Below are 26,979 nucleotides of genomic sequence, written 5' to 3' on the forward strand. Positions count from 1 at the left end.
ATACTATTCCTTGGCAGTAATAAACACAATCAAGAAATCTAAAGCTGTGAGAAGTTCTGAGTCAAAAATATTTGGATTTGTTATATGTTGCTCTGGATGTATGTTTTCCATAATTTGTTCCTGATTGTGTTTTCTGGGTTGTGTGAGGATAAGTCTATCGTAACAGTGCCTATTGCAAACAGTGCCTATTACAGCTACATTACTATCAATAAAGGTCATGCATAGAATGATGGAAGTGATTAAATAAGGATTTATTTAAAGAAACAAATATTTATAGTCTTTGCTTTTGCTTGTTGCCATTTACCAAAATGTGCACTTTCAACAGCCATGTACTGTATTTGGAGTAGAAATGATTTTGGATAGTAATTTATTAATGATGTGCCTAAATGATGTGTGAAGTTTGTGTATACAAAATTTGCTTTGCTTTAATTTTACTGTACATTCTTCTATGTAGATCTCATGGCAAACTACCTGTGAAAGTATGAATCAGACATACCCAATTACACCCCCCCCCCCCAAGTGTCTCCATGGGACGTAAATTCATTCAATGTCATACTACCGTCTATTTGAGGAGGGCGGCCATAGTGTTATACAGTAAGAACAACTTCAAGTACACTATGGTGGATTAGATGTAAGTAGGGGGATCAGAGTTGGTGTAAAAATATGACATTGAAGAGAAGTGAAGGCAGGAGGCAGGATGTCATTGGAAGTGCTCAAAAAGCCTCCTAGGGTTTATTCAGTCATGCCTCCAGGGCAAGCTCATGGTTGCAGAATTCATAAATATCAACGAGGCGTCACAAAACAAAATGGCCTCCCCCCCAGGTCTTTTGGTATGGCAGCAGGTCTCTTCACTTGTACTCCTCCTTCACTGATTGGGAAACTCAAGCGGTCGGGGTGGAGGCCATTGGCTGAGAGAGTTTTCAAACTGGAAATGTCCCTGTAGTTTGTTTTCTCCCATGTCTCTCGCTCCTGTGTGAACAGACTTCCACTAGACTCTCTGGATCTCAAAGAGTTTCACATCAGTGTCATACCAAATTGGGGGATCCACGTTACTGTAAAAAGGAGACACAATATTGTTGATGTCACATAAATAATACCTTCAACAGTATTTAGCATTTATATTGGCCTTGAATGAGCACGAGGACAAACACACACAGTTCACACACACACACACAGTGCACACACACACACACACACGCACACACACACACACACGCGTGCGCAGACCTACCGGAGGTACACAACCCCCCACATGTATGTGCGGAACCACATGGCTGTGCCCACGTTGGCCTGGTACTTGCGGATGAGGATGGGGTGAGGAACGGGCAGCAGGCCCACCAGGGTGCCATGCTGCAGGAACTTCAGGATCTCCGACTCATCCGTCAGGCCCCTGGTACCAACACACAAAGACATCTGAGTGCTCTAACCATCATGTTTATTAAAAGGGGAAATCTGGTGATTTTTCACATAGGTCTTCGTTTCTCAAGGTGACCGAGTACTGTCTAAAGCAGCCAGGCAGCTACAGTGCTACACTCTGTCTGGGGGCATGAACATGCTACCAGAGGATAGCACTGTAGCTACCTGGAAGCTCCAACTATTGGCTGTAGCAACTCGAGCTAGGTAAAACCGATTGTTTTCGGGGGGGTTTTCCGCACAGTACTTGGTGACCTCTAGAAATGGAGATCTATGTAGAAAAATCGCCAGATTCCCCATTTAAGCACTTTATAAGAACAGAGTTGATTAAGATGACCACTTTACACATACAGTATTGGTTAACCATTACTTCACAGAAGCTGATTTGCTTAAAATTACTGATGTAAATTGTGCCATGCAAGAACTAAGTCCTACTAGTGTATTTCCATAACTTTGTGATTTTTCATGATAATAAATAAAAATTCCAATAAAAATTGTGATCATCATCATAATCATCAGAAGTTAAGAGATCGCTCAATGGAAGGTACAGGTTTCAGATGACACGATGTTATTCAGTAACTCACTTGTCGATGCAGATCTTCTCCACCTGTGGAACCAGCACCTGCAGGAGTCTCATGATGGTCTGCAAAGGGAGCTTACTCTTCCAGGTGAGGACCTGAGAGAGAGAGCAGGCCATCGCATCACCACAAGGGCAAACCCAGCAAATAAAGAGGCCAACCAGACTGATCTCATACAAAAGAGTTAAAAAAGCTCAAAGTAAATCCATTATGCCCATTTCAGCTTCATCTATTTGTTATGTACAGTATGTCTGATATGTCTTTTTTTGTACTGCCTGTTGTCCACTGTTGTCAATTTTTATGAGAGATGGGAAAGACCCTATTATGGTACGAGCTCTGTAAGCAGTTGTGCCCCCAGTGACCCTCACTGTTGACATTTGTTGTATTTTATTGCTGTCTTGTCTTTTTTTACTCTTTTGTACACCTGACTGCAAGACAAGTTTCCCTTTGGGATAATAAAGTGACTGAACTGCACTGAACTGATGTTTGATTGATGCATACTGTATACTGATGCATACTGTATACTGATATGTGCATACTGATGTGTGCGTCCGGTCCTTACCCATTCTGGTGTGGGAACCCAGTACACAGAGGATGATGTGCTGGACATGCGCCTCCTAGCCGTCTCAGTTTTACAATAGAAAACATCCTGCAGATGAAAATAAAATAAAATAAAATACACATCTGGCATGATGCCATTTTGTTTTCAAATACAATTATACTGTACTTACAAGCAGAAGTCCAAGAAACTGTTCTATAACCTCACACGATCATTCAATACATAAGGTTGGGTAAATATAAACATGTCTATGTTGTAAATATAAATATGCCCTTACAAAAATGAAATGTTTGCCGCAGATTTGCAGCAAACTTGTGGGTGATTTGTAGGAAACAAATGAGTTCACTAGAAAATATTGCCAGAAATTTGCCAATATTGGCCGCTAGAGGCAAACTTCCAGCAAAGTTCTGGCAACAATGAGAAGTTTGCCACTAGTGGCAAATGTGTTCGCCAGTGATTTGCCTCCATACTTAGCCAATAATGGCAAACTTCCAGAGAACTTCTGGTTACAAACCAAATTTGCATATTACATTGCTGCAACATTGCCATTGCCAATAGAATGAAATAAGCTTGGTTTTCCCTTAGAGAGTATTCCATAATTGTAAGTAACCTGATGTCTAGGACAATGAGGTAACCTACTAAATCTAGAGTATGAACTAAAGTAAATTTTGGGGATTTATTCAATGTAGTTGACTAGCTAACAAAGCAATACTCAATCATGCAAGTGCCCTTGTCTCTGTCTCTGACCTCATTGTCCCTCCCGGAGTTGGACTCTGTGTCGCTGGCTGCGCCTGCGTTGGCGCTCTGGTCAGCCTGTGGCTGAGATGAGTGCCTCTCCTGCAGAGACACGATGCTGCCGTCCTCGGACAGCTGAGACCTCTCCGTCAGCTTCTCAATGCCTGCTCAGCCATGGCCCAGCAACAACACACCATTTCACTCATGGTCAAAGGGAAATGGCCTGCATATAATGTCTGTGTGTGTACATACACACAGTATATTGCACTTTTCCACTCCACCAAACACTCAAAGTGCTTAACAGATTAAAGGTTGTATCAGTGATTGCAGGCCCAAAAAAGACCCAAACATAAATGATCACATTCATCTAATCTTTCCTAACGATCTGCTAGCTGCCCGCCCCATAAGCAGGCCGTCAAAATAATGCGTCTCTGTAGGCAGCCTAGGCTCTGAGATCTGCACAGAAAAACAATTGCTACCAACAAGTGTTGCCAACCACTCAAAGGCAAAATAAAGTGTTCCAACAAAAAAACGTCGAGATGCATGTTCAGGAGAGTTTCAGTTGCACGGGAAGGATGGGGAGGGAGGAGCGAGCTGGCTCTCTGTTTTGTTTGAACGTCAACAGAAGTGATGTTAGCCCACCATCGCTGATACAACCTTTAATGCCTCACATTCTCACACCATCCCATTCATCTCCAGTATGTAATAGAAGATGCACAGGGTCTCAGTGCAGAAGAATCATTAGCTTCTCAATGCCTGCATATCAGTATCAGACAGTATTTCATTACACTTGATTTCATTTCATTTCATTAGTGCAGCCGTGGCCTACTGGTTAGCACTCTGGACTTGTAACTCGAGGGTTGCCGGTTCGAACCCTTGAGCAAGGCACCTAACCCTTCACTGCTCCCCGAGCGCCGCTGTTGTAGCAGGCAGCTCACTGTGCCGGGATTAGTGTGTGCTTCAGTTCCCTGTGTGCTGTGTGTGTTTCACTAATTCATGGATTGGGTTAAATGCAGAGACCAAATTTCCCTCACGGGATCAAAAGAGTATATATACTTATACTTATACTTATATACACAAATCTCCAGTATAGCGACACATAAGGCACAGGGGCAGATAGGCCCTCTCCAATTATTCACACCTGAGAGAGTACCTCACATACAATGTGATCAACCTGTGGTGATATTAACCTGTTGAGGAGTATGGTCACAAATATGTGATTAGAATGTTTGCGAACCGAGAGTTCCACATTATGATGTGACAATTACTCTCAGAGATTTTCCCCATAGACTGTATTGAGAACACTGAAACTATAGATCGTTTGCATAGAATTCTAGAAGGAAACAGGAAAATAATTCACTCCTCAACAGGTTAAAAAAAGCAGATCACACAAAGGAATCCAAATGAGTGTTTTGTTGACAAACTGCGCATGCATTTGTTAGCCATGATTACTGAGGCTCTGCTGACGTTAGAGCAGAGGTAACATAATGTCTCTTCTTAATTCCTGAAGGTGGAGAGGGATCGCAGGAGCGGAGAAGAGGAGGCTCACCTGGAGTAGCCGCGAGGCTGGCCTTAAGTGTGCCTGGCTCGGCCGGAATGGCGGGACGAGAGCCCTCCATGGAGACCGTTTCCATGGAGCTGGCACGTGAGATGCCAGCGGCAGTCTTCTTCCTCCTCTGCAAGGCCTTCTGGATGGAGGCGGGGTCTGAGGGCAGGTTGGCCAGCTGATGGAACACGTTGCGCTTGCGGATGATGGCGTAGACCAGGTTACAGTTACCTGAGTGCATGTGTGTCAGGAAGGTGAAACAAACAAACAATTTTTTTTTTGTTCAGAAGTATATTTTGCAGCTTTTTGCCTCAATTCAGATAGGACAGTGAGAAGTAACAGGTAGAAAGTGGAAGAGAGAGATGGGGTGGGATCTAGAAATGGCCACGGGTTGGACTCACACCCGAGGCCCCTTAGACACTCTGCTTTGTAGTATATTCATTTGTATTGTGACCATGTGGTCTTGGCTTCATTGTAAATGAGGGGTATTCAATGAACTTCCTGAGAAACTAAACAAAATTATAATATGAGAGAAAGTGGAATAGAGCATTAGGTCCAATATTCCAATATGTTGTTTAATGTTCTGCATTTCTCATTAGTAGGTCACTTTGAGACTAAAAGTATGCTCCTTCGTTGTGACCCTGTATGATATTTCTACTGTTCCTAAACATGGATGGAGGCGTCAGGGCTGATATCACTTCTTGTTTTCTGTGTTACTACAAAAACCATTTGCGTCGTTGATTAGGGTAGACTGGATGGCTCCTCACTTTGCCACTGTTACTGTATGATTATCTATACTTTGCTGTTGTGTGCTTAAACCCTAACTATTTTCTTGTCTAGTTAGAGCAGCTGGTGGATCTTTAGGTGAAGTCATGCTGTCTCTCCTTTGATGCACATCATTGTAAATAAAACTCTGTTCCTGATTTTTCCAACCATTGGTCTGACTGGGTCTTCATTCATCTGTGGTATCAAAATTACCATCAACTACTACTACTACACTTGGACTGAGGTGTGTGTGTGTGTGTGTATTTTTAATGTGTGTATGTGCATGTGTTTGTGTGTATGTGCGTGTGTTTGTCTGTTTGTGTGTGTATGTGTGTGTGTGTGTGTGTATGTGCATGTGTTTGTGTGTGTGTTTGTCTGTGTGTGTGTGTGTGTGTGTGTGTGTGTGTGTGTGGACACTGCAGCTGCTTGCTCCACAGCTCCCCCTGAATCTGAGACTTTAAGGTGATTGTAATGAATGTGAGGTGAATGGATTAGGGTATTTTGTGAGTCATTTTCACTCCTCTAATGGTCCACATAATTCTTCAGTTTATGATCGGCATAATATTGCCATCACCATTTGCTATTATAAGCCTGCAGAGCCTGAAAGCCTCCATTAAAGGGGAAAACAGGCGAGTTTTCACAAAGATCTCCGTTTTGTATCGTACCGACAGTACTCGGTGACCTCGAGAAACGTAGATCTTTGTGAAAACTCGCCGGATTTCTCCTTCAAGTGCTTATGGATGCTGTGACCGAGTGCCATCACTACGGTTGAGTATGCGCTCTGATGGCCATACCAATGAGCCTGGCTCTTTGGTGTTGCAGTCCAGCTGCAGAACTGGAGACCTGGGTTTGATGCCAGGTGGGGTGACTGCTCACTCCCTGCGCTACAGATGCAAATAACAGTGATGAATGAAAAATCATTAGAAATCATCACCATCAAATTGGTATTGGATGATGTTGTTGAAGACCTCCAGCAGGAAGAAGACCAGGTGGTGGTTCTGGGTGGAGGAGAAGAGGAACCAGCTGTTGGAGAAAGCCTCTAGAAGGTGGAGGAGTTTGTTGGCAGCCACCATGGACAGACTCTTCAAGTAAGGGGACACTGTGGCATAGGTGAATGAGGTTCGGCATTATGGCATGACTTTATGACATTATGGCATGACTTTATTACATTATGGCATGACATTACAGCATTCTCTTACTTAAAAGTCTCTTCCATGATGATTTGTATTTATTTCGATTATGTAACTGATCTAACGCTACAAGTACATTTCTGTGGTGTAATAACAAACACTTAGCACAGAGCTTCCAGACCAGTTCACTCAGCAGCAAACAAGTTTTATATCTGTCACATGGGCCAGGCAACCATACTGTACATTTGGAAGGAATACTTTTAAAAACAATGTTAAAATAAGTTGGACATGAAGTGTAATCTAGTGTAATGTGCAGAGGAGACCAGTAGGGGGAGACATTGACTGAGTGATACTGACCATTGACTACGATGGTGAGGAGGCAGTCAAACAGTGGCTGGAGGCGCTGATGTCCGCTTGTGATGACCTTGTGGAACACCTTTAGAATACAATGTAAGTAGATTGAACAAAGGAAACGAGGGCCAAGAGCGAGTCAAATGACATCTTTTGGTGTTTAAATCAAGTAAACGTATTCCTTTTTTTATATAAATTATACATTAAATACTTTGGCAGATGCTTTCATCCCAATTGAATTACCGCAGAGTTGACACTTAACCTTTCACTTTGGAAGTATCGAGGACATGTTGTGCAAGGTCTTTACTTGAACTAAAATAGCATGGTGAAGCACAGTGGCACTAGAGAGAGTGGGAGGGGAAGAAGAGAGGGAGAGAGAGAGAGAGGGAATGAAAGGGAGATAGAGAGAAAGAGACAGAGGGGAGGGGGACAAGGAGCGAGAAAGAGAGAGAGAGAGAGAGAGAGAGAGAGAGAGAGAGAGAGAGAGAGAGAGAGAGAGAGAGATGGAGGGAGAGAACAAAAGGGAGAGAGAAGCACAGAGAAAAGACAGGCATGAAAGAAGGAATAAATAGGAATAAATAAAAAAGAGCAACAGATCAATAGAAAAAGAAATGGAGACCGATTAAGAGAGAGATAAATGAAAGAGTGAGAAATCAAAAGTGGAAAGACATTTGAGTCCATATGGCACAAAGGCCTATTTCTAAAATAACTAGAAAATGGCAGCAGAGAGGGAAAACCGTTAAACACAACACATAATCTGTTTACCAAAATAGGAGGAGGAAGACCGATAGAGACAGAAAGAAAGAAAGACAGAGAGAATGAAAGAGAGAGAGAGAGAGGAGAGAGAGTGAAAAAAAGAGAGAGTGAGAAAGAGAAAGAGAGAGAATGAAAGAGAGAGAAAGAGAAAGAGAGAGAGAGAGAGAGAGAGAGAGAGAGAGAGCCCACCACCACCAGCAGGTCTGCGTGTGTGCCGGTGAACACAGGGATGTCCATGGGCACACGTAGAGAGTAGGGCTTGTTCAGGCGCACGCCGAAGTTCCTCTCCCCGCTCAGCAGCAGCAGGATGAACACGCCGATATGGATGAGTCCCACACGGGCTGCACACACACGCACACACACACACAGGAGTACAGTATACACATCAGAGAATCCCACCCATCTGAGGAAAATAACAGTTACACACACACACACACACACACACACAAGTACAGTATACACATCAGAGAATCGCACCAATCTGAGGAAAATAACAGTTATACACACACACACACACACACACACACATAAACATAAAACACACACACATACCCCCCCCATAAACCTATACACATAAAACACACACAGACACACACACCCCCATAAACATAAAACACACACACACACAAACACAAGAGTACAGTATACACATCAGAGAATCCCACCCATCTGAGGAAAATAGCAGTTATACATACACACACACACACACACACCCATAAACATAAAACACACACAAAACACACACACACACCCCCCCATAAACCTATACACATAAAACACACACAGAGACACACAGACACACACACACACACACAGACAGACACACACACACACACACACACACACACACACACACACACACACAAATACTCAAATTAGCAGGTTTTGTGGGGGACATACAACAAATCCACACAACACGCACACACACACACACACACACATCAATACTTACACTAGCAGGTTTAGGGAGGACAAATTGCGCTCACACACACATACACATCAATACTTACACTAGCAGGTTTAGCGAGGACAAATTGCTCACACACACACAAACACACACACATCAATACCTACATTAGCAGGTTTAGGGAAGACAGACATAAACAAACACACACACACACTACTTACATTAGTTTAACTTATATTAACCTACAATACTGTAGGAAGATTGTGGACGACTGATATAAACAAACAAAACAAACTAAACTAACGTGTGCATACACACACAGACACACACACACACACACTCTCTCTCTCTGTCTCTCTCTTGTGCTGTACTCACACTGGTCGGCTCGGGCATCGTTCAGGTAGAAGAGGATGGGCACCAGGATGTCCAGCACGTCGCTGCTCTTCAGCACGAAGAACAGGAATTTCTGAAATGCACCCAAAAACAGTCGGTCACACTAAAGAATAGTGAGACCTGGACACTCCTGTAACACACATTCCATTGGGGGACACTTCACCACATGCCACTGTCACACATTCTGAGCAAAGGTTACACTGATAACACACTGCCCAGCATTGCGGGCAGCAACCAACAGCCTGAAATAAATGACCATCTGGGCTTAGTAATGCATTTTTGGCAATGACAGATGGGCCGTGATAATTATGTAAAATGTATAACGTGTCTAATCAAATAATGCTTCCCATTCATTAATCCTCAAATCGACAACAAATTATTATTCTGTTCTGCTTATGTAACTGTTTATGTTAACATGCAAACGTTTTATTCAGTTGCTTGACAGGTAATTAGCCGTCTTTGGCATTCTGAAGACCAGACCATTTGGAGCCATCCATGTCTGTAATGTGTTTTTTAACACACAAGGACCCCCAGCTGGGATCCAGACAGATGTCAGGGGCAGTAGCAGGCTTACTGTGTGTGTGTGTGTGTGTGTGTGTGTGTGTGTGGGGGGGGGGGGGGGGGGGGTATGTAGGGCATGTTCTCCAGCTCCTTTGAGATTTCCCAAAGCATAGGGTGCATTAGGAATGTGATGTAATATTGATGATGATGATGTAATGACACAGTGCTGTGTGTGTGTGGGAGTGTGTGAGGGAGAGAGAGAAGAGAGAGAGAGAAAAAAGAAATACAGAAAAAAAGATTGCGTGCATATGTGGGTGAGCGAAAGAAAGAGAGAAAGAGAGAGATAGATAGAGAGAAAGAGAGAGAGAAAGACAGAGATAGATAGAGGGAAAACAACTGAAGGAATTATGTACACAGATACACAGACGAACAGACAGATGTCACAGAAACCCACACAAAAGTAGAGAGAAACAGCTGTAATAGTCATTCATTCTCTATTTCATCTATTTCAAAAGCTACCTCCGCATAAACGAGCTTCTAATTCTTTCCCAGGAGGAGAGCCTCATGTTTTTGATTCATAAATCAGTCATTTTCCTCGACATTTACATTTAATTTTAGTAATGATTCCAAAGGAAACCACTTAAGACAGGATGATTATTATTATTATTACTTGGGGTCCTCAAATATAATTGCAACAGGTGGTACAGACATCAAATAAATCATCTGCAGCTCATTATTTATTTTTGTTGTTCCTTGTCTATGAATAATAATGATGTGCTAGCTGTTTAAATGGCCAATAAAATATTATTTGAGGTCTCATTAACTAAATCGACTATTCATGTTTGAAGCGTGCTATGTTTTCCTCATCATAATTGACATAGGTATGGTCCACAACAGAATCACATACAGTAGGACACACATATAGTCACCCCTGTATTTAGCATTTTTGTGCAGCCTAACTGTTACCATCATCTATGCCACCATCACACCATGCGCGGATGGGTGGATTGCTGATGGCTAATGAATAGCTAAGCCACAAAGACAAAAGTTAATTAACTATCAAACTTGCCCACTGCACGGTATGCAAGAAAGCAACCTGTGAACATCTAGATACCTTGTTGAAGTCACAGAGCTTCCAAAAGAGCACGAGCAGCTCTTGGTGGAACTGGATCTTCTTGGTGGAGTTGGGCAGGTAGGTCTGCAGCAGTGGGTTGGACAGGAGCCGGGCCAGACCCTTCAGGATGAAGTGCAGGTCCTGCAGGACAGGTCAGACGGGACGAGACGGACAGCCATTTTGAGTCATGCAGCACAATGGAGAAGTCTGCAATCAGATCTAATCAAAACTGCAGCATCATCGGTACGACTGCGGCGGAGGCAGCCTGGAAGTCGCGGCCCGGGACAAACTTCTCCATTGTGCAGTCATACACAGGAATAAGATGTTGAATTGATTAGCTGTGCAAGCTAGCAAGTCCTGATTCTGACAATTCCTGACACAACCCATAAATCAACTGGAGAGGTTAGGATAAACACCGACTTTATGCATACTCAACCAATAACAAGGCAAACATGTCCAATGAATGAAGAAAACATTTGGTAGTGGTCAATTATTCTGCTGGCATAACCGGTGCAGCAGAAAGAGACACAACATCTCTCAACAATGAACCTGCACAACACTGCAACACGAACACTGCAAAACGCGATATCTTACCAAGTGTTATTATCTTATGTTAAGAAAAACAAATCTAGTCAGTATTGTTTTTAGTATAAAGATACTTACTTTGAGCTTTCTTGTAAGATTATTTGACTTAAAATAAGTCAAAATCTTCTTAAATTAAGACATAAAAAAAAAAGTAAGTTTATCTGCCAATGGATTAAGAAAATAAACCTAAATTTAATTTTGTTAAAATAAGATTTAAGATACATTTTCGTAATCCATAGTAAGAAATCACTTTTTGCAGTGAAGTCGGAGGTGGCAGTGCTGCCTTGAAGTCGACGGTGGGGGGGGGGGGAGCAAAAGACCATCAAGCCCAAACAACATGGGTGACCTAGCGTGCAGATAGGGAGGTAAGGCTGATGTCTGTGGGAGTCTGGAATGGTGAATGTGGAGCTCATTATGGCTCAGAGATGGAAGCAGAAGAAAAGGTGCTTCAGTTCTAGTAGTTGAAAAGGAATAAATGAGTACCTCCTCCCTGTGAATCCTTGATAGGTAATTTACAAACAGGTTGTCAGGACCCACTGGCTGCAACACAGACAGACAGAAAGACAGACAGACAGAGGTAGAGATTGAGATGGAGCTTGGATAATTCAGATTTCCTGATGAGAGTAACAATGAGGCCATCACATCACTGTCTACACCAGAAATGGCAGTCCTGGGCATTCACCCGAATATGTTTGGCCATTTTTCTCCAGTAAAATAAGACTATACCATAATAAAACGATGATTGATATGAAAAGGTAAAAGTAGTATGAAAGTACAGTAGTGTGGTGTATGTATATTTTCTTACTAATAGCCTTTTAGAACTTATTCTCATGCCATCCCTCTAAAGACATGATGTATTTTTCTACTTTCGAAAAATGCACACCGCAATTCCACGCAAAACTGTCACATCCATAACTCCAACACAATGCCATGGTATTTAGTTGGCGTTATGGACGTGACAGTTTTGCGTGGAATTGCCCACACATATAAATAAAATTGGCACAAAGAAACAACATGCACAGAATGTACTCTAATACTCAGTGCCATATTTTGTCCATTGTGCCTTTTCCAACTACATTATTCATCACAGCACACTTGCTGACAGCAGAAAGTGCATAACGTTCATTTAAGCATGACTGGTCTTGGCTCTCGTCTCCTCCCACCTCTTGCTCCTCCAGCTCCACAGAGGGCGCTGTGGGCTCCAGGGGCTGCTGTGCGCAGGTGGACGCCAGGTCGTGCTCCAGGGCCACCATGAGCACCTGCATGGCCTGCTCCACCAGCAGCTCGCGGTGGTCCGAGAAGAGCAGGTGGTTGTAGGGAACGCCGAAGCCCACCGGGTCGTAGGCACACACCACGTTCAGCAGGGAGGTGAAGAGAGGGAGTGCGTGCCTGGGGAGAGAGGGGTGTGTGTATATGTGTGTGTGTGTGTGTGTGTGTGTGTTTGAATGAGTTGAAGACAATGTATGAATATACAGTATTAATGTGTGTGTGTGTGTGTGCGTGTGTTTGAATGAGTTGAAGACAATGTATGAATATACAGTATTAGTGTGTGTGTGTGTGTGTGTGTGTGTGTGTGTGTTTGAATGAGTTGAAGACAATGTATGAATATACAGTATTAATGTGTGTGTGTGTGTGTGTGTGTGTGTGTGTGTGTGTGTGTGTGTGTGTGTGTGTGGGTTTGTGTTTGAATGAGTGGAAGACAGTGTATGAGTACACAGTGAGCATTTATGTGTGTGAGTGTGTGTTGGGGGCATGTGAGAGAGACGGACAGAAAAACAACAAGAGAGGACGAACAATAAAAAATGCCAATGTAAGAAGAGATTTAGAGAGGAAGTGGTTTTATATTGGCTCTACAACCATGTGAAAGCTTTGCCTGGGGCTCTCCCTTGTGTCAGTGTGCTTGTGTGCTACCTGTTGTCGGCTGAGCAGAAGAAGGTGACCCAGGGGTTAAGTGTGTTTATGTCTGTGGAGGGGGACAGGTACATGGCCTCAGAGAAACACGTCAGCAGCAGCTTCAGCAGCTCTGTCCTAAACACCACAAAGGGGGTGTGTGTGGGAGGAGAAACAAGAGAAAAGGAGGATGTGAGAAATCCCATTTCACATTTATTCATTTAGCAGACACTGTTGTCCAAAGTGACTTAAACATGTCAACTATAATTACAAGGGATTACATTGTACCTGGAGCAACTTGGGGTTAAGTGCCTTGCTCAAGGGCACAGCGGTGGAAGCCGGGAATTGAACCCACAGAATGCTACATTTAAAAACTAGTTATATAACAACAAACTGAGTGCAGAACTGTACAATAAATGAGAGTGGACTGTGTTTCAATGTGATCAGAAAATATCAGGGGGCAATGGCATATTCTAGCCAGAGAGTGCATTCATTGGCCATGTAACTGTTCCATGATAAGTGGGCGATGATGACCTTGATTTTAAACATTAAACATTTTTCACTATTGAAGCTGTGCTAGCAAGGCAGCGAGTGGTGCTTTATAAGACAGCACTGTGAACACCCACCTGTTCATGTCATGAATGTAGTTGAAAGGGGGAGAATGAGCGAAGCCTACTCCGGCCTCCCAGATGTATTCACAGCTGTCTAGAGACGCCATGTCCTCTGGGCCATCCTATGGGGAATACAACACTGGGTTTCAATCCAAAACCTTAAAAAAAGAAAAACTTATTTATCCCCTGAGGGGCAACTCCAACATTAAGCACCACAACAGGGTAACCAGTACAATTGTACCCTTCACTCCTTTGGTGTTTCTCAGTTAAATGACTAAGAAATTACAACTTAAATGACATTAAGGGCAAAGTTCAATGAGTGGAGGTTAGATATCATTCTCCAGCAATATCCTACAACAGCATCACTGACAAAAGATGGACACACATACTGGTACATATCAAGTTAAGCACAGGTACTTTTATATTTAGAGGTCTAAAAGGTGCTGCCTTTCTTGGGCAGGGCTCACTTGAAAAAAAAAAAAAGAGATAAATAAAAAAAAAATAAAAAAAGAAAGAAAGAAACTTAGTGGAGTAGGCAAAGGTCTTTTCCATCTAATATCAACATCCAATCCCCAATCCAAACGCGTTGTATGACAATGATAAGGTACACGTAGGCACTCTGCACTGCTGCATCAACATGTTAATAGCTGTTTTGAAAGCGGGAGGTTGAGAGGTTGGTATTGTTTGATTTGGTGGCAGTGTTCCAGCAGTGACGCTAGCAAGGAGGAGGAGAGGAAGAGGAGGAGGAACGTTGACTCAGTAGGTGTGTGAGCTGTGCAAACTGTCCTCACCTAATGCAAGCAGCAGGGCATTGTACGGTGTGTGTGCATTTCAGCTTACGAGTGTGTTATGGGTTTGATTGTGTTTGGGACCTCTGTGAATCACTCACGAGTAACAAATTGATACAGTCACGATACTTTGCGAACAATAAAGATAATATGGATACAATACTCCAATACATTGCAAAAATATTTATCTCCAATACATCCTGATATTTGTGTAAATGAAAAATAAGAAAAAGGCAAAAAGCTGGAAATATGCATTTATTCACTGCATTTCACAACGGAACTGAAACAGTGCAGTGTCTTGGTGTCCCTTAAAAATATATAAATATTTTGACAGATGACACTCATTCATTTGATAAATGCCTGCATGAAGTAGGGACTGGACACTCAAATTGGCAGATGAGTCCATTTAGAATATGAATTGTAAAATGTAAAGGAGCTCTAATCGATGCTGGGTAACGTCACTTCTGTTGACTTTCAAACAAAACAGAGAGCTAGCTCGCTACTTCCTCCCCCTCCCTCCCGTGCTGCTCCCGTGCAATTGAAACTCTCCTAAACACGCATCTCATCTGTGATTTGCTGGAACAGTCTGTTATGTTTTTATGGGCTAGGTTTGCCCAGGTTGTTTTTGTTGCCGTTTTTGGAGCCTGGGCTGTCCACAGAGATCTCGTTTTTTTTACAGTGTATTCAGGACACAGACAGCTAGCGGTTGGTTAGGTGTTTTTTGCAGTAAGTGACATAAAATGTATCGCAATAAAACATTATATGACATATTGCAGTATCAATATTTTGTCCCACTTATAGTGTATCCGTGTGTGTGTGTGTGTGTGTGTGTGTGTGTGTGTGTGTGTGTGTGTGTGTGTGTGTGTGTGTGAGCATTAGAAGACTGGTATATTACTACTGGGCCTGATTACTGTGAATGGATAGTTAATGTCATTACCTTCGATGACCCATTTCAATATCACGTGAGTTATGAGACTCATAGCTGAATAAGGGCAGAGCCTAACAACAGGACAGAGAGCGGCTATCTAGAGTCAATAGCTTAATCTCTACTTCAGTTACCACAGCATGTCGGTGCTAGTGCTAATACTACACACAGTGGCTTCAGGACTGAGAATTGGTTGTGGCTATGAAGTAGTCTTACTATTCAGTGGAGTGCCCTGGCCATAATAAAGTGTGGCATTACTGCTGACAACTGGGAACAGCTTATCTTAAAAACACCCCCCCCCCCCCCTACACACACACAGCCTAATTTGGTTTTAAACAAAATATATACTTTAATATGAATTAGTCCAAAACAGTTGCATTTGTCCCGGCATGTTCCGGATCACTCAAAAAAAGCTTGTGATTGAGACGAGGTGTGTAAAAATAGAGCGCAGGGGATGTTCGGCTGTACTGAGACCCGCTGTACGGCTGCACTAGTCACAACATGCAATGTCTGCAATCACTCTGACCTCCCCCACTCACCCTCCTCTGAAGATAAGCTCAGCTACAGGGGTTAGGCTACTACTGAATGCAGTCAACACCGCCTGTCTGCCTAAGGAAACTTCAATAAATGTTGATTTGAGTCCAGCTGTTTTTTCTTTGAATCAATAAACATACTTTATTGATGAATAACTTTATAATTCTTTGTCATCTTGGTAGGATCTCCTTCCTACACCCTATATTATTAGCTTCATGAGTGGGTGAGTGAGAGTGAAAGTGAGAAGGATGGGAAGCGAGAGAGCGAGAGAGAGAGAGAGAGAGAGAGAGAGAGAGAGAGAGAGAGAGAGAGAGCACGAGACGGAAAGAGTGTATGTGTGAGAGAGACCGAGAGAAGAGAGAGAAGAGAAGAGAAGAGAGTGAGAGTGAGTGAGTGAGTGAGAGAGAGAGAGGGGGGGGGACACATGAGGTGTGAGAACAGGAGTGCCTGGGCATATCAGTGTTGAGGCACGTATCTTAGCAACCCCGCGAGGTCAGCCATGTCCTGTTCGGTCGACTGTGATCTAATCAGTGTTGGAGGCTAACTGGCCTTCTCCTCCAGCAGGGGAACACTGCCTCGGGCACATGCATGTCCCTACGGGTCTGTTACGGCCCATTCTCCAGAACGCAGGCTGCACACACACACACACACACACACACGGAACTCCAGCCCCATGACAAACACACCATCCCACTATCCTCTTTCTGCGGCAACATCTTTCTCTCCAACCCTTGGATTCCATCTCCCCCCTCCCAACACATACAGTGGTAGATGAACAAACACACTCACCAGGAAACACAACAACATGAGAAACACAGCACATGCACTTTTTACGTTGACATATTTCTCACTATCATCCTTAGACTTAATCTTCACACCCTTCTACCTCTCTCTCACACACACACAGAGTACTCTTTCTGTAGGGGGTTAATGAGTGACAGGACTGGGGAGTGTGGGAGCGCAGTGGATGTGGCTCCTCTTTGTGAACAGGGCAGAGGAGGGCGGGGCTTACACCACTGATCCACTCAGCAAATAGGAAACTGCCCCATAAGGAGAGCACTCACCCACGGATTTACTATGATTGTGTGTGTGTGTGTGTGTGTGTGTGTGTGTGTGTGTGTGTGTGTGTGTGTGTGTGTGTGTGTGTGTGTGTCAAGAATACCAGTCACAGAACCGCCTATGAAGACAGAGTGACCCAATGTGTCCTAATTCAACTGAAACAATTGAACACAATGAAAGCATGGAAAATGACTTACTCTGACTGATACTGTGAGAGACATTGGTATTAGCGCTGATGCCACCTGCTTAATCTGCTGCCAAACATGTGCTTGTGTATGTGTGATTTGGCAGCCTGGGGCATGTTCCACAAACTAATTATTAGTGGGTTACAACTGGCATGCCTATCTAAGACAAAATCTGCTCCATATCAGCTGTTGTAGGCAGCCTTGATGCAGGCAATGTTTTCTGTATCCATGAGTGTCAAAGCTGCATTTCACCAATATTTGAATCCCTTATGTGAGAAATGTGCTTGGTGGGTTCAAATGAAGAATTCAAATGTGCTTAGCAGCAACTGCAATCCATGCATTTCCACTGAATTATTTTTGGAATCTGATCCCTTATCATACCTGTTCATTCGTACTCATCGCTCGACTTATCGTGACTAAATTCAAGATGGCGGCGAACGGTAAACTTCGGTAAAATAGGGCCCTCGGAAGTCTACCAATGAAGTGTGGAGCTACTTTGAGCCTCGTAAATGGCGTAAAACAGTGATTTATTTGCATGGCTAGCCCGATGCCCCCATTGAAAACCTGTTGGTAGCATCGGCTAACTAGCGCCAGATTTCGGAGTGCAGGGGACAAGCCGAGATCAGCGATGAGACAAAAGTTCACACTCGGTATCATGTTTCAACACACTTTAGGTCAATATCACACCAAACTTCTCCTTTAATGCACGTTCAAGGTAGTAAGCGGCTGTACACAAAGCAGAAATAGAGCCCTAATATATACGCATCACAATAGGAAATAGAGCTCTAATATACGCATCACAATAGGAAATGCAACCAAGCAGTGGCATAAATGAAAAAAACCAAGTCTCACCAGTCCGGCTTTCTTGTGGCTCTGCACGGTGAAGTCTGGACAGAAGAGCAGGTCAGCGACGGCCACAAGGAGAGATTCGGCCAGCGGCCTCGCACCTTCATCATCTCCGTCATCCTCCTGCAGGGACAAGTCATCAGTAGAGGACACTAAATTCATCATTCACAGCAGCATGTTAGACAACTACAACAACAATGAGTGCTTTACAATGAAGGGAGGAGCTCACTAACCACCATCAATGTGACACACAGTCAGGCACACAGTGCTACACTATAATCAGAACATGCACTGCACAAGAGCTTGTTTTGTGCCATTTACAGACCTTGGCATTATGCAGTGAGTCAAACATCTCAGATAGAACAGCTTTGTTTTTTAATAACAATCTCTCTCAATCTTTCAACAGTAACTGAGGAGGTTCTTCAACATAATGAGGTTGCGGGGCTAGATGGATCTTTCTGAACATCCACCCCCAACCTCCACACACCTTTTTTAGACCAAGGTTTAACATTAGAGTGCTTTCCCACCTACAAAGAATGTTTGGCAAAAGTAACCAAGGGATACGACATAGCCCACAAATACACAGAGTGTAGATACACAGAAACCTAAGCCTAGAAGGAGTCTTCCAACACACACACGATTCTCACAGCAGCCACACACACACACACACACACACACACACACACACACACACACACACACGATTCTCACAGCAGCCCTGCTGCATTCACAGGGCTCTATCTGCTCTTCATCCAGGCACTTTAATTAGCCGTAATCCAATACCAGCTCAGTCTCCCATTGGTGAGGCCACAAACGCACAATATCTGCAGTGTTCCAAGCCCACGTCTCTCTCATGCAGTTCAGGTAAAGGGGGAGCGAGGGGAGGCAGCAAAGGGGGGGGGGGGGGTGAGGAAGAGGAGGAGGAGAGTGGGAGGAGGAAGAGAACTGCAGAGTTAGAGAAGCAGACATCCAGACACAGGCAGCTCGACCGAGCTCCCACGCTGACTATATATAGTGGGAGGAGGTGGAGAGGAGGGGGGGGGAAGAGGAGAGGAAAAAAGGGAGGAATTGAGAGAAGAGAGGAAGGAGAAGGGAAGAGAATAGATGATGGGATCGAAGCAGAGGAGATAGAGGAGTGGAGGAGGTGTAGAAGAGGGATGGGTAGAATAGGACGGAGAAAGGGAGACGAGAATAAATGAGGATGAAAAGAGGAGAGGGGAAGAGAGGAGAGTGGAAAAGAACAGAAGAGAGGGAAGAGAGGAGAGTGGAAAAGAACAGAAGAGAGGGGAAAAGAGGAGAGGGGAAGAGAGGAGAGTGAAAAAGAGGAGAGGAGAAAAGAGGAGAAGAGAGTGGAGACTAGTTGAAAGGAGAGGGGGGAGGCTGGTCTGGTGAAGAGTGAGTTTGGGTTGGTGTCGAGTACAAGAGGGGGGAAAGAGACTGATGAAAGATCAAACCAGGGTGCTGGGTAAGATAAGGCTGCCCTTTATGTTCTGAAAACACCTGTGCCAGGTGCTCAGCCTGGGCGGAATTCTCTCCTTAGCAAGGACTAGAGATAAAATGATGCACATTGAGGAATCCCAATAAAACAATATAAACACATCAACAATACATTGTCTGAGATAGATTTTCAGATTCTATCTTTGTATTAGAATACCACTGTCTACTAGAAAACTCATAAACAGCGGTCCTTATGTTTCAAGGACCGTCAAACAGATGAAACACAATAGCCATCTATCAGGTTTCTCCACAAAGAACTCTCCTCTTCATAGCTGAATATACATGAATGACATAATCAAGATTACCATTCATTACGGTTTTACAAATCACAAGTGTGTACAATAAGGTATTACCAATTGCATCTCTATGACTATAACACCCTCATCTTCAAAAGTCTTCAAGAGCTTTCTGTTCTGTGTGTGTGAAGTGCATGTTGGCATAATCGTTAATAAAAGCCCAGATTGTGCACAATAACTATTATGTAAATAATGAACACGCATGATACACTTTCCTACACTACATTGTCCTTAAAAATGAAGTAAAATAGATTAAGTATATTCTAAAGTTGTGGCTCCAAATTATTACATAACTACAGAAAACATTGTGTAATGTCCACATACACTAGAAGCACATCATCTGCATAACACCACTACTTTTCGCTAGCACTGGCCAGTCATTCATCATTAAACTGAAAACACAAAATGCGGCAGAGGAACTGAAGAAGATAAGACAAAGAAACCCAACATGGAACCAAGGGCAGGGAAATAATCAGAGTGGACATCCCCGGGCTCTACACACAACAACGGTCTCAATTACAATGTTGTGCTTTAGCATCTATTCAAGCCATACCCTAGAGTGCACTGCAGTATAAACAACCACCCACTTTAAGTCTGGGAGAGGAAAAGACGTGGAGGCACGATATTGAGAGAAGCAGATATCCTGAGGTCAGGACTGGTCACCTCTGGAGTTTTCCAGACACTGCTCTTCATCCAGTGCTGTCAGGATTTTGTATAACTGCAGCCTGTTCACTGCTTCCTGTGGAGATTTTCTAGTGTTTGCACTGCTGTGAAGCTGTGCATATTTTTATGTATGGAATTATCCATGTGGAGTTATACTTTCTAGACTGCACTACCAATGTTGTTTTAACAACATACAGTACGAAAAGGTAAGAAAAATATCCCAAAACCCATCACTCAATAATGCCAGCGGTGGTTATTCAGTTGAGAAGTTTTTGATGATTCTCTCTGTCCTTAGTAGTGTAGTGGGTAGAAAAGCATAATAACCAGATGCCAGATGGGAAAAATAACAATATAAAACAGAAGTGTTTGGCCATCATTGTGTGAAACAAGACAACAAAGTCATCCAGTTCTCAAATGAAAGAGCGTACAGGAATTATGAGTTGGGCTTAGACTCAGTCCCTATTCCCAGGAGGCTCTCCTTTCTCCTGCTGTTTGAGATGAAGCATTTAACCATGTAATCCACTTTGGCTAACATTGACAGGACATTGCATAACAGCAACCATCTCTCTCCCTCTCCCTCTCTTCTCTCTACTCTCTTTCCTCCATCTCTTCTCTCTCTCTTTTCTCTCTCCCTCCATTTCTCAGCAAGTAGAGGCTCTTCCAAACCAGGCTTCAGATTATCTCTCAAAGCAGTACCTCAGGTCGAATGGAAGCTGAACACACTCAATATTTCAAAACGGGAGGATAGAACACCCTTCTCCTTCTGAACAGAGGTGCTATGAGGAGTTGCGTGCATTTGTGTGTGTGTGTGTGTGTAAGCACGGTGGGTTGCCAAAGAGAATCAGCCCAAACACACTTTAAAACACTTAAAAGGTCCATCAGCTTGTGTTACAGTGAGGGATGGAGATTGAAAGGGCAGAGCCGGCACTGAATGTGCATGCTGGTGTGTGTGTGTGTGTGTGTGCATGCTGGTGTGTGTGTGTGTGTGTGTGTAAGAGAGTGTGTGTGTGCAAGCTGGTGTGTGAGTGTGCGTGCATGCTGGTGTGTGCGTGTGTTGATAGCAATAATTTTAGGGTTAAAATTAATAATAATTTAATTTCAAGACTAGTTTCAGTTAGCCATGTGGCCCCTCTTGGCATTAAACAGAGACACCTTCCCCTCCCCCAATGAAATGCTAATGTACTGGTTCCAAGGGCTATCAGATCCACAAGACAAAGGATGTTACCTTGCTATAATGTATCTATGTGTCATGAAATGATTTGATTGTGAGAATGTTTGGAACATTCTATAAGTGATATTTCTGATATATAAGATATCTCTCCTCATGTTCTTCAGATAGGTGTGAAGTAGGTGTGAGTAGGTGTGTCTGAGGCCAAGTGGAGAACCAACCAAGTGGGCTTGTTTTGCCGCCAAATTCTTCCTTTGTTTAACCCATACAAAGTGACTACCTTGCATTGTAAGAATCAGAATTAGAAGGATAGAGAACTGAGGAAGAGAGGGAGAGGTTGATCCAACAGAGGCCATGGCCTACACAGACCATAGACCATTTTTTTTACCCTCTCTGCTTGTAACAGAATAAACCTGATTCCTGAGTGTTCCTGAAGTTTGCCAGTCAAAGTTAATATTAAGTAATTATTCACCACAATTACTTTCAGTGTATGTGAGTGTGCATGCTGGTGTGTGTGTGTGTGTGTGTGTGTGTGTGTGTGCATGCTGGTGTGCTGGTATGTGTGTGTGAGTGTGAGTGTGTGTGTGTGTGTGTGTGTGTACACTAAGAGAGTGAAAAAAGGGAGAAGGATATTGAGCTAAGTCAGAAAGACTGGATGGAGCAGAAAAAAGGACAAGAGACAAAAAAGAGGTTATGAAATGGTGCAGTCAAGCAGGACAAGCAGATTCACAACACCACCATCAACACATCCTCATCTTCCCTCCCTGTCACACCCTCATCCTCTCTCCATCTCTCTCTCCCTCATCCTCCCTGCATCTCTCCCTCCCTCATCCTTCCCTCATCCTCCCCCCCATCTCTCCCTCCCTCCCTCCCTCCCCCCTCTTACCCCGGCCCGTCCAGCACCAGGCAGTGTGGACCAGAAAAACCCTCTCCAGTCTGGATCCTCAAAGATGTAGGGCAGCACTCGGGTGAGGAGGCGGGCGCAGTTCAGCACAATCTGCCTCTCCTTCTCCGAGGGGCAGCCGGACTCTGCTCCCTGCACCAGTTTCTCCACAGCCTGGGGGGGGGAAGATATATATATATATATATATATACATATATATAGAGACGGACAGAAACACGCTCTTACAGCCGGGCGACACCAGGTGCGCAATAGAAGCACTCCGTTCGTGGAATGTAAAAATAGTTTTACAACACCAGTTTAATTTTGTTGAATGTTTAGTACGTGCCGCTATCATGTCTATTGTAGCCAGTTCCATTGATTATAGTGGAGGCTAATGTTGCAGCATATACGCTCCACAAATAGACACTTCAATTATGTGCCTGGTGTAGCCTGCCTGTAACCTAGTAGAAAACACACATGCAGATGATGCAATGTTCACTTGGGTTCTATTAGTGTTCATTGGTGTTATTGGATGCTTAGTGCACTTCAGGTTGCACAGTTTTTAAACAGTTGTACCCTGCCAAGTCATACTTGAATAATAAAAGAATCTGGATGTCGCTATGCTTTGCTTATTCTATTGTCACTCCAAAAGACCCATTAATGGCTCATGCATATAGATTCTATGATTCTACATCACACAACAAATAGATTATTGCATTTAAAAATAGGCCGCTCAATTAAATTTTAGCTAATATCATAGCAAATTTAATTTGAGCAAATGGCAAAATCCAGCTCATCCATCTGTTCGCAGGAAACTAGACTGACAGGAAACTAGACTGCAGTAATCTCACATCCGCCAATCTATTTTGTCAAGCATTACAGGCCCTGACAAATACCTGACACATAAGTTTAAACAGGCATTGAAAGGCCTTTCTCTGTGAGAGCATACGTCATGTCCCTTATCTGTTCCCATAGCCTCTAAGAGGTCTGCAGGAGGTATAAAACAACTCCACAAAGGCCCATCTGCTGCGGCTGTATTAAGAACTCTGCCACTCTTCCTGCCTCCAGGCTGCAGAAACACTGCATTGTGGGAAGAGCCAATAATTGCATTCCAGTCACTATGAGTTGGGTTGGGAGCAAACAGAGGGAGGCATAAAAACAGTTTGTCTGTGTTAACAGCCACACTTCAATGAAAATCTGCTCTCCTTTACTCCCTCTTTCTCTTTCTTTCACTCCCCCTCCCTCTCTCCGTGTATGTGTTTGAGAGAGAATGAGAGAGAGAGAGAGAGAGAGAGTAAATATATTGTATGTATGTTCCATACAAAAAGATACCCCTATCAGATTGATATCCCCAGCCATCACATTCACTCTATTAAGTTAAACATAAACCAGTGACCAAACCTGAAACTTGATTCAACTCATTAGCGACCCACTCAGTCAGAGAAACCCCCTTCAATACCTTGTAGCAGAGGGTTGCCAGGTTGGACGGAGACTCCTCTCTGACGGCTCGGATCTCGGCGGCCGGCACCAGAGCGAACACGTCCTGGATAGTGGTGGTGGTGTCGGCCCAAAACTGGTCCCAGAAGGCATCGTCTGTGGCCTCCACGGGCTGAGGGAGACAAGGCTCGGTCATATTCCCCATAGCGAGCAAAGCAAGGCAAAGGAGAGGAAGATGCAGGGGAAAAGACTCATGCCAGGGACTAGGTTGGCATAAAGGGAGAGAGGAAAGGGAGAGGGGGCAATGCGAATACTGCTCTCAACCCAGGCAATGCTAACACGTCATAACTGGGCAGTTATGCAACCTACTGTATTACATTGTGGAGAGAACAGACAAACAGCTACTTTTATCAATCGTTCTTTTATAATTTTCAGCATCATTATAAAGTCGGAGGGGGGGGGGGGGGGGGGGGGGGTAACAAAAAGTGGTGGTCTTACGTGTAAAGTAAAGTTATAATCATGATTATTATTAGTGATTTGGAATACCTTCATTGGACAATACAACATGATTGGAGAGGGAATACTTGTAATATTTGAGAGTCCACATTAGGCAAATGATACAAATGTGGAATTATTAAAGCTACTTGAATAAATAAAATTCTTCCAGTTTAAGAGTAGGCCTACAAATGAACCAAAAGCTCACTAAAAGTTGCCAAGGCAATCATGGGCAAATTATAAACTGACAACTATGATGAGATGGTCGGAAGCACCCCCTACATCCTTGTCTGAAATCTGCCACCATCTAGGTCGTTCCACCCCAAATAGTTTATAAACAAGGTAGAATTGTGATCTACTTTTAAACATATTTAACATGACATTTATCGAATTTAGCATGACACGTTCATAAGTCAACCCGATCAGTCAAACTCCTGCCAGCTGTAGACTACCTACACTTTAGCTTTTTGTAAATTACTACACACGCCTTTCGACCGTTTTTGATGATGCCATCTGGAAACCAATTTCTCTTTCACAAACGCAGACGCAAATGCACAGAGCGCAATGTAACTAAACAGGGTAAAAAAGAAAAGAAAAAAGAGAAGGGACATATTTCAAACCTGTGTTTTTGTTGTAAGCTGTATCACCGCTTTTCTAAAACGCAATTTGGAGTCGGAGTTCCCCATTTTTATATTCCTTTCCAGGGACGGAGGCTGAATCTCCGGTTGACTTTCATCCGTGTGTTACCTGCCTCCACAGCGCGAGCGCTCGGGTATTGGCACACTTGAAGTGAGCAGGATCTTGAGGAGGAAACTTCCGGGTCCAGCAACTAACTGACAATATTTGCTCATACATGAATAAAGTAAAAGGTTATTTCTGAACATATGATCTAATAGAATAAGTGGGATAAGGGCAAAAAAGTAAGTTTGAGGATGTAGTTGATGCTGACAACGTCCATTAATTGAACAATTATACATCCAAGCGGTTAACCTGGAGTAGCCTGTTCGTCCATAACGTGTTTATGGCAAACGCGTTGTAGTCTCTTCTCTTTTATATTAAAGGAATGTTAAGCTACTTGGAGGGTAATTTTGGGCGAGTAGGCCTAGACCATTTGATCGGTTTAATGTAGGGTACTTGTTAGTCTTGTTGCATTGCTGAACAGGAGACATGCATGCACCTGTTGCAAGGTTGATTAGAATTAAAACGGTAAACTAGTATAATAGCAAAATCTGCTCAGGGTCTATACTGCCATCTAAGGGTGAAATACGATGCTTTCCCCCATCACACACCAATATCTGCTGACCCTATCGAATTAGACTTCTGTCACCATTTGTGTGTGTGGTCTTGACTTCCTATGTTTATCCTAAATTAATCACATCAGGACAAGACAGAATATAAAAAAATGGGTCAAGGAGATAATTCCCCAAACAAAAGGGATTGTTTTTTTGTTTTCATCATGAGCTCAACTCTCCTAGAAGTCATATTAAGAGTGAAGTGAGTCTTCAAAGGCATTAGTCTCAATTTCTCCACAGATTTTATTCAAAATCATTTCCTTGGGCTGTCAGTACTGTAGCACTTAACATTTGTTGTGGCTCCTAAGAAAGGTGAATGCTGTCTTTGCATTTGTGATCATTTCAAAACAGGACATGCCTCATGCAACCCAATGAAATGATTTAAACTTAAAATGATCAAACAATTATCATTTAAACTTAAAATTATCCAAAAAAATAAAAAATAAATCTAGTAAAATCAGACAACATTTTACATATTGAATCTCACCAAAATGATTTATATTTGTGCATTTTGTATAGCCTATCAAGAATGTTGTACTTTCCAAGTTTGTCTTGCAACAGGTGGCCAGTCAAAATGCTCAGCTGTGTTTGAGGTTGCCTTGGAAACTACCGAAAAAAGACCTTTTATTTTGTCCACTTTTTTTTATTACGAATATAAACTTAGCCATCCTCTGCATCATGTCTCTGCCCAAATCTAATACTGGAGTTTATTTTGGAGTGTTTCGACCTTTTCTCACCATTGACAAAAAATATATTACAAAAGCAACAAGCTACAAAACTGGCTGTCTTAATGTGTTTTCAGCATTTGAGATTGAAATGGGTTATTAGTTATTCAGTTGTGAATTCAGTTATTTTCTGTTTTTAACCATTTGATTAATGTCCTCACTTTCTAATGGGGTGTATGAAGAATCATCATGTTCTGGCCTCTCTGACACATCTAAGTCAATGTGTACCATCAGCAAACCCAGGTTATTTGACATCCATCCTTTCGCCTGTCTCTCCTCACATATGTGCCTCTTTGCTCATGTCAGTAATCAGACCAAGAAGAGAAGCCTGGCCTGGCAGTAAAACAGGCTT

The 26,979-nt window shown here is 43.1% G+C and overlaps 1 protein-coding gene across 1 annotated transcript; it reads right to left on the reverse strand.

The window, feature by feature from the left end:
* Positions 1-698: 698 nt before the first annotated feature.
* hid1b (HID1 domain containing b) lies at positions 699-25,625 on the reverse strand. The gene is made up of 19 exons (XM_042082019.1): positions 25,231-25,625; positions 24,138-24,287; positions 22,682-22,852; positions 18,178-18,294; positions 13,850-13,956; positions 13,245-13,361; positions 12,497-12,722; positions 11,817-11,873; positions 10,749-10,889; positions 9,116-9,206; positions 8,023-8,174; positions 7,084-7,162; positions 6,531-6,695; positions 4,835-5,062; positions 3,298-3,449; positions 2,554-2,640; positions 1,998-2,089; positions 1,232-1,390; positions 699-1,052 (listed from the first exon to the last, which is right to left on the reverse strand). The coding sequence occupies exons 1-19, from the start codon at positions 25,294-25,296 to the stop codon at positions 989-991; spliced, it is 2,421 nt and encodes an 806-aa protein (XP_041937953.1). The 5' UTR covers positions 25,297-25,625; the 3' UTR covers positions 699-988.
* Between the last annotated feature and the right edge of the window lie 1,354 nt (positions 25,626-26,979).

The sequence above is a fragment of the Alosa sapidissima genome, chromosome 24 (assembly GCF_018492685.1).
Source record: "Alosa sapidissima isolate fAloSap1 chromosome 24, fAloSap1.pri, whole genome shotgun sequence".
Classification (NCBI taxonomy): domain Eukaryota; kingdom Metazoa; phylum Chordata; class Actinopteri; order Clupeiformes; family Clupeidae; genus Alosa; species Alosa sapidissima.

Excerpts from the sequence above, each read along its gene's own strand:
- hid1b (XM_042082019.1), bottom strand. The coding sequence starts at position 25,296 with ATGGGGAACTCCGACTCCAAATTGCGTTTTAGAAAAGCGGTGATACAG. Across the intron at positions 18,295-22,681 it reads CTGGTGCTGGACGGGCCGGG|GAGGATGACGGAGATGATGA; the intron begins GTAAGAGGGGGG and ends TTGTCCCTGCAG. Across the intron at positions 13,362-13,849 it reads TACATTCATGACATGAACAG|GACAGAGCTGCTGAAGCTGC; the intron begins GTGGGTGTTCAC and ends TGTGGTGTTTAG.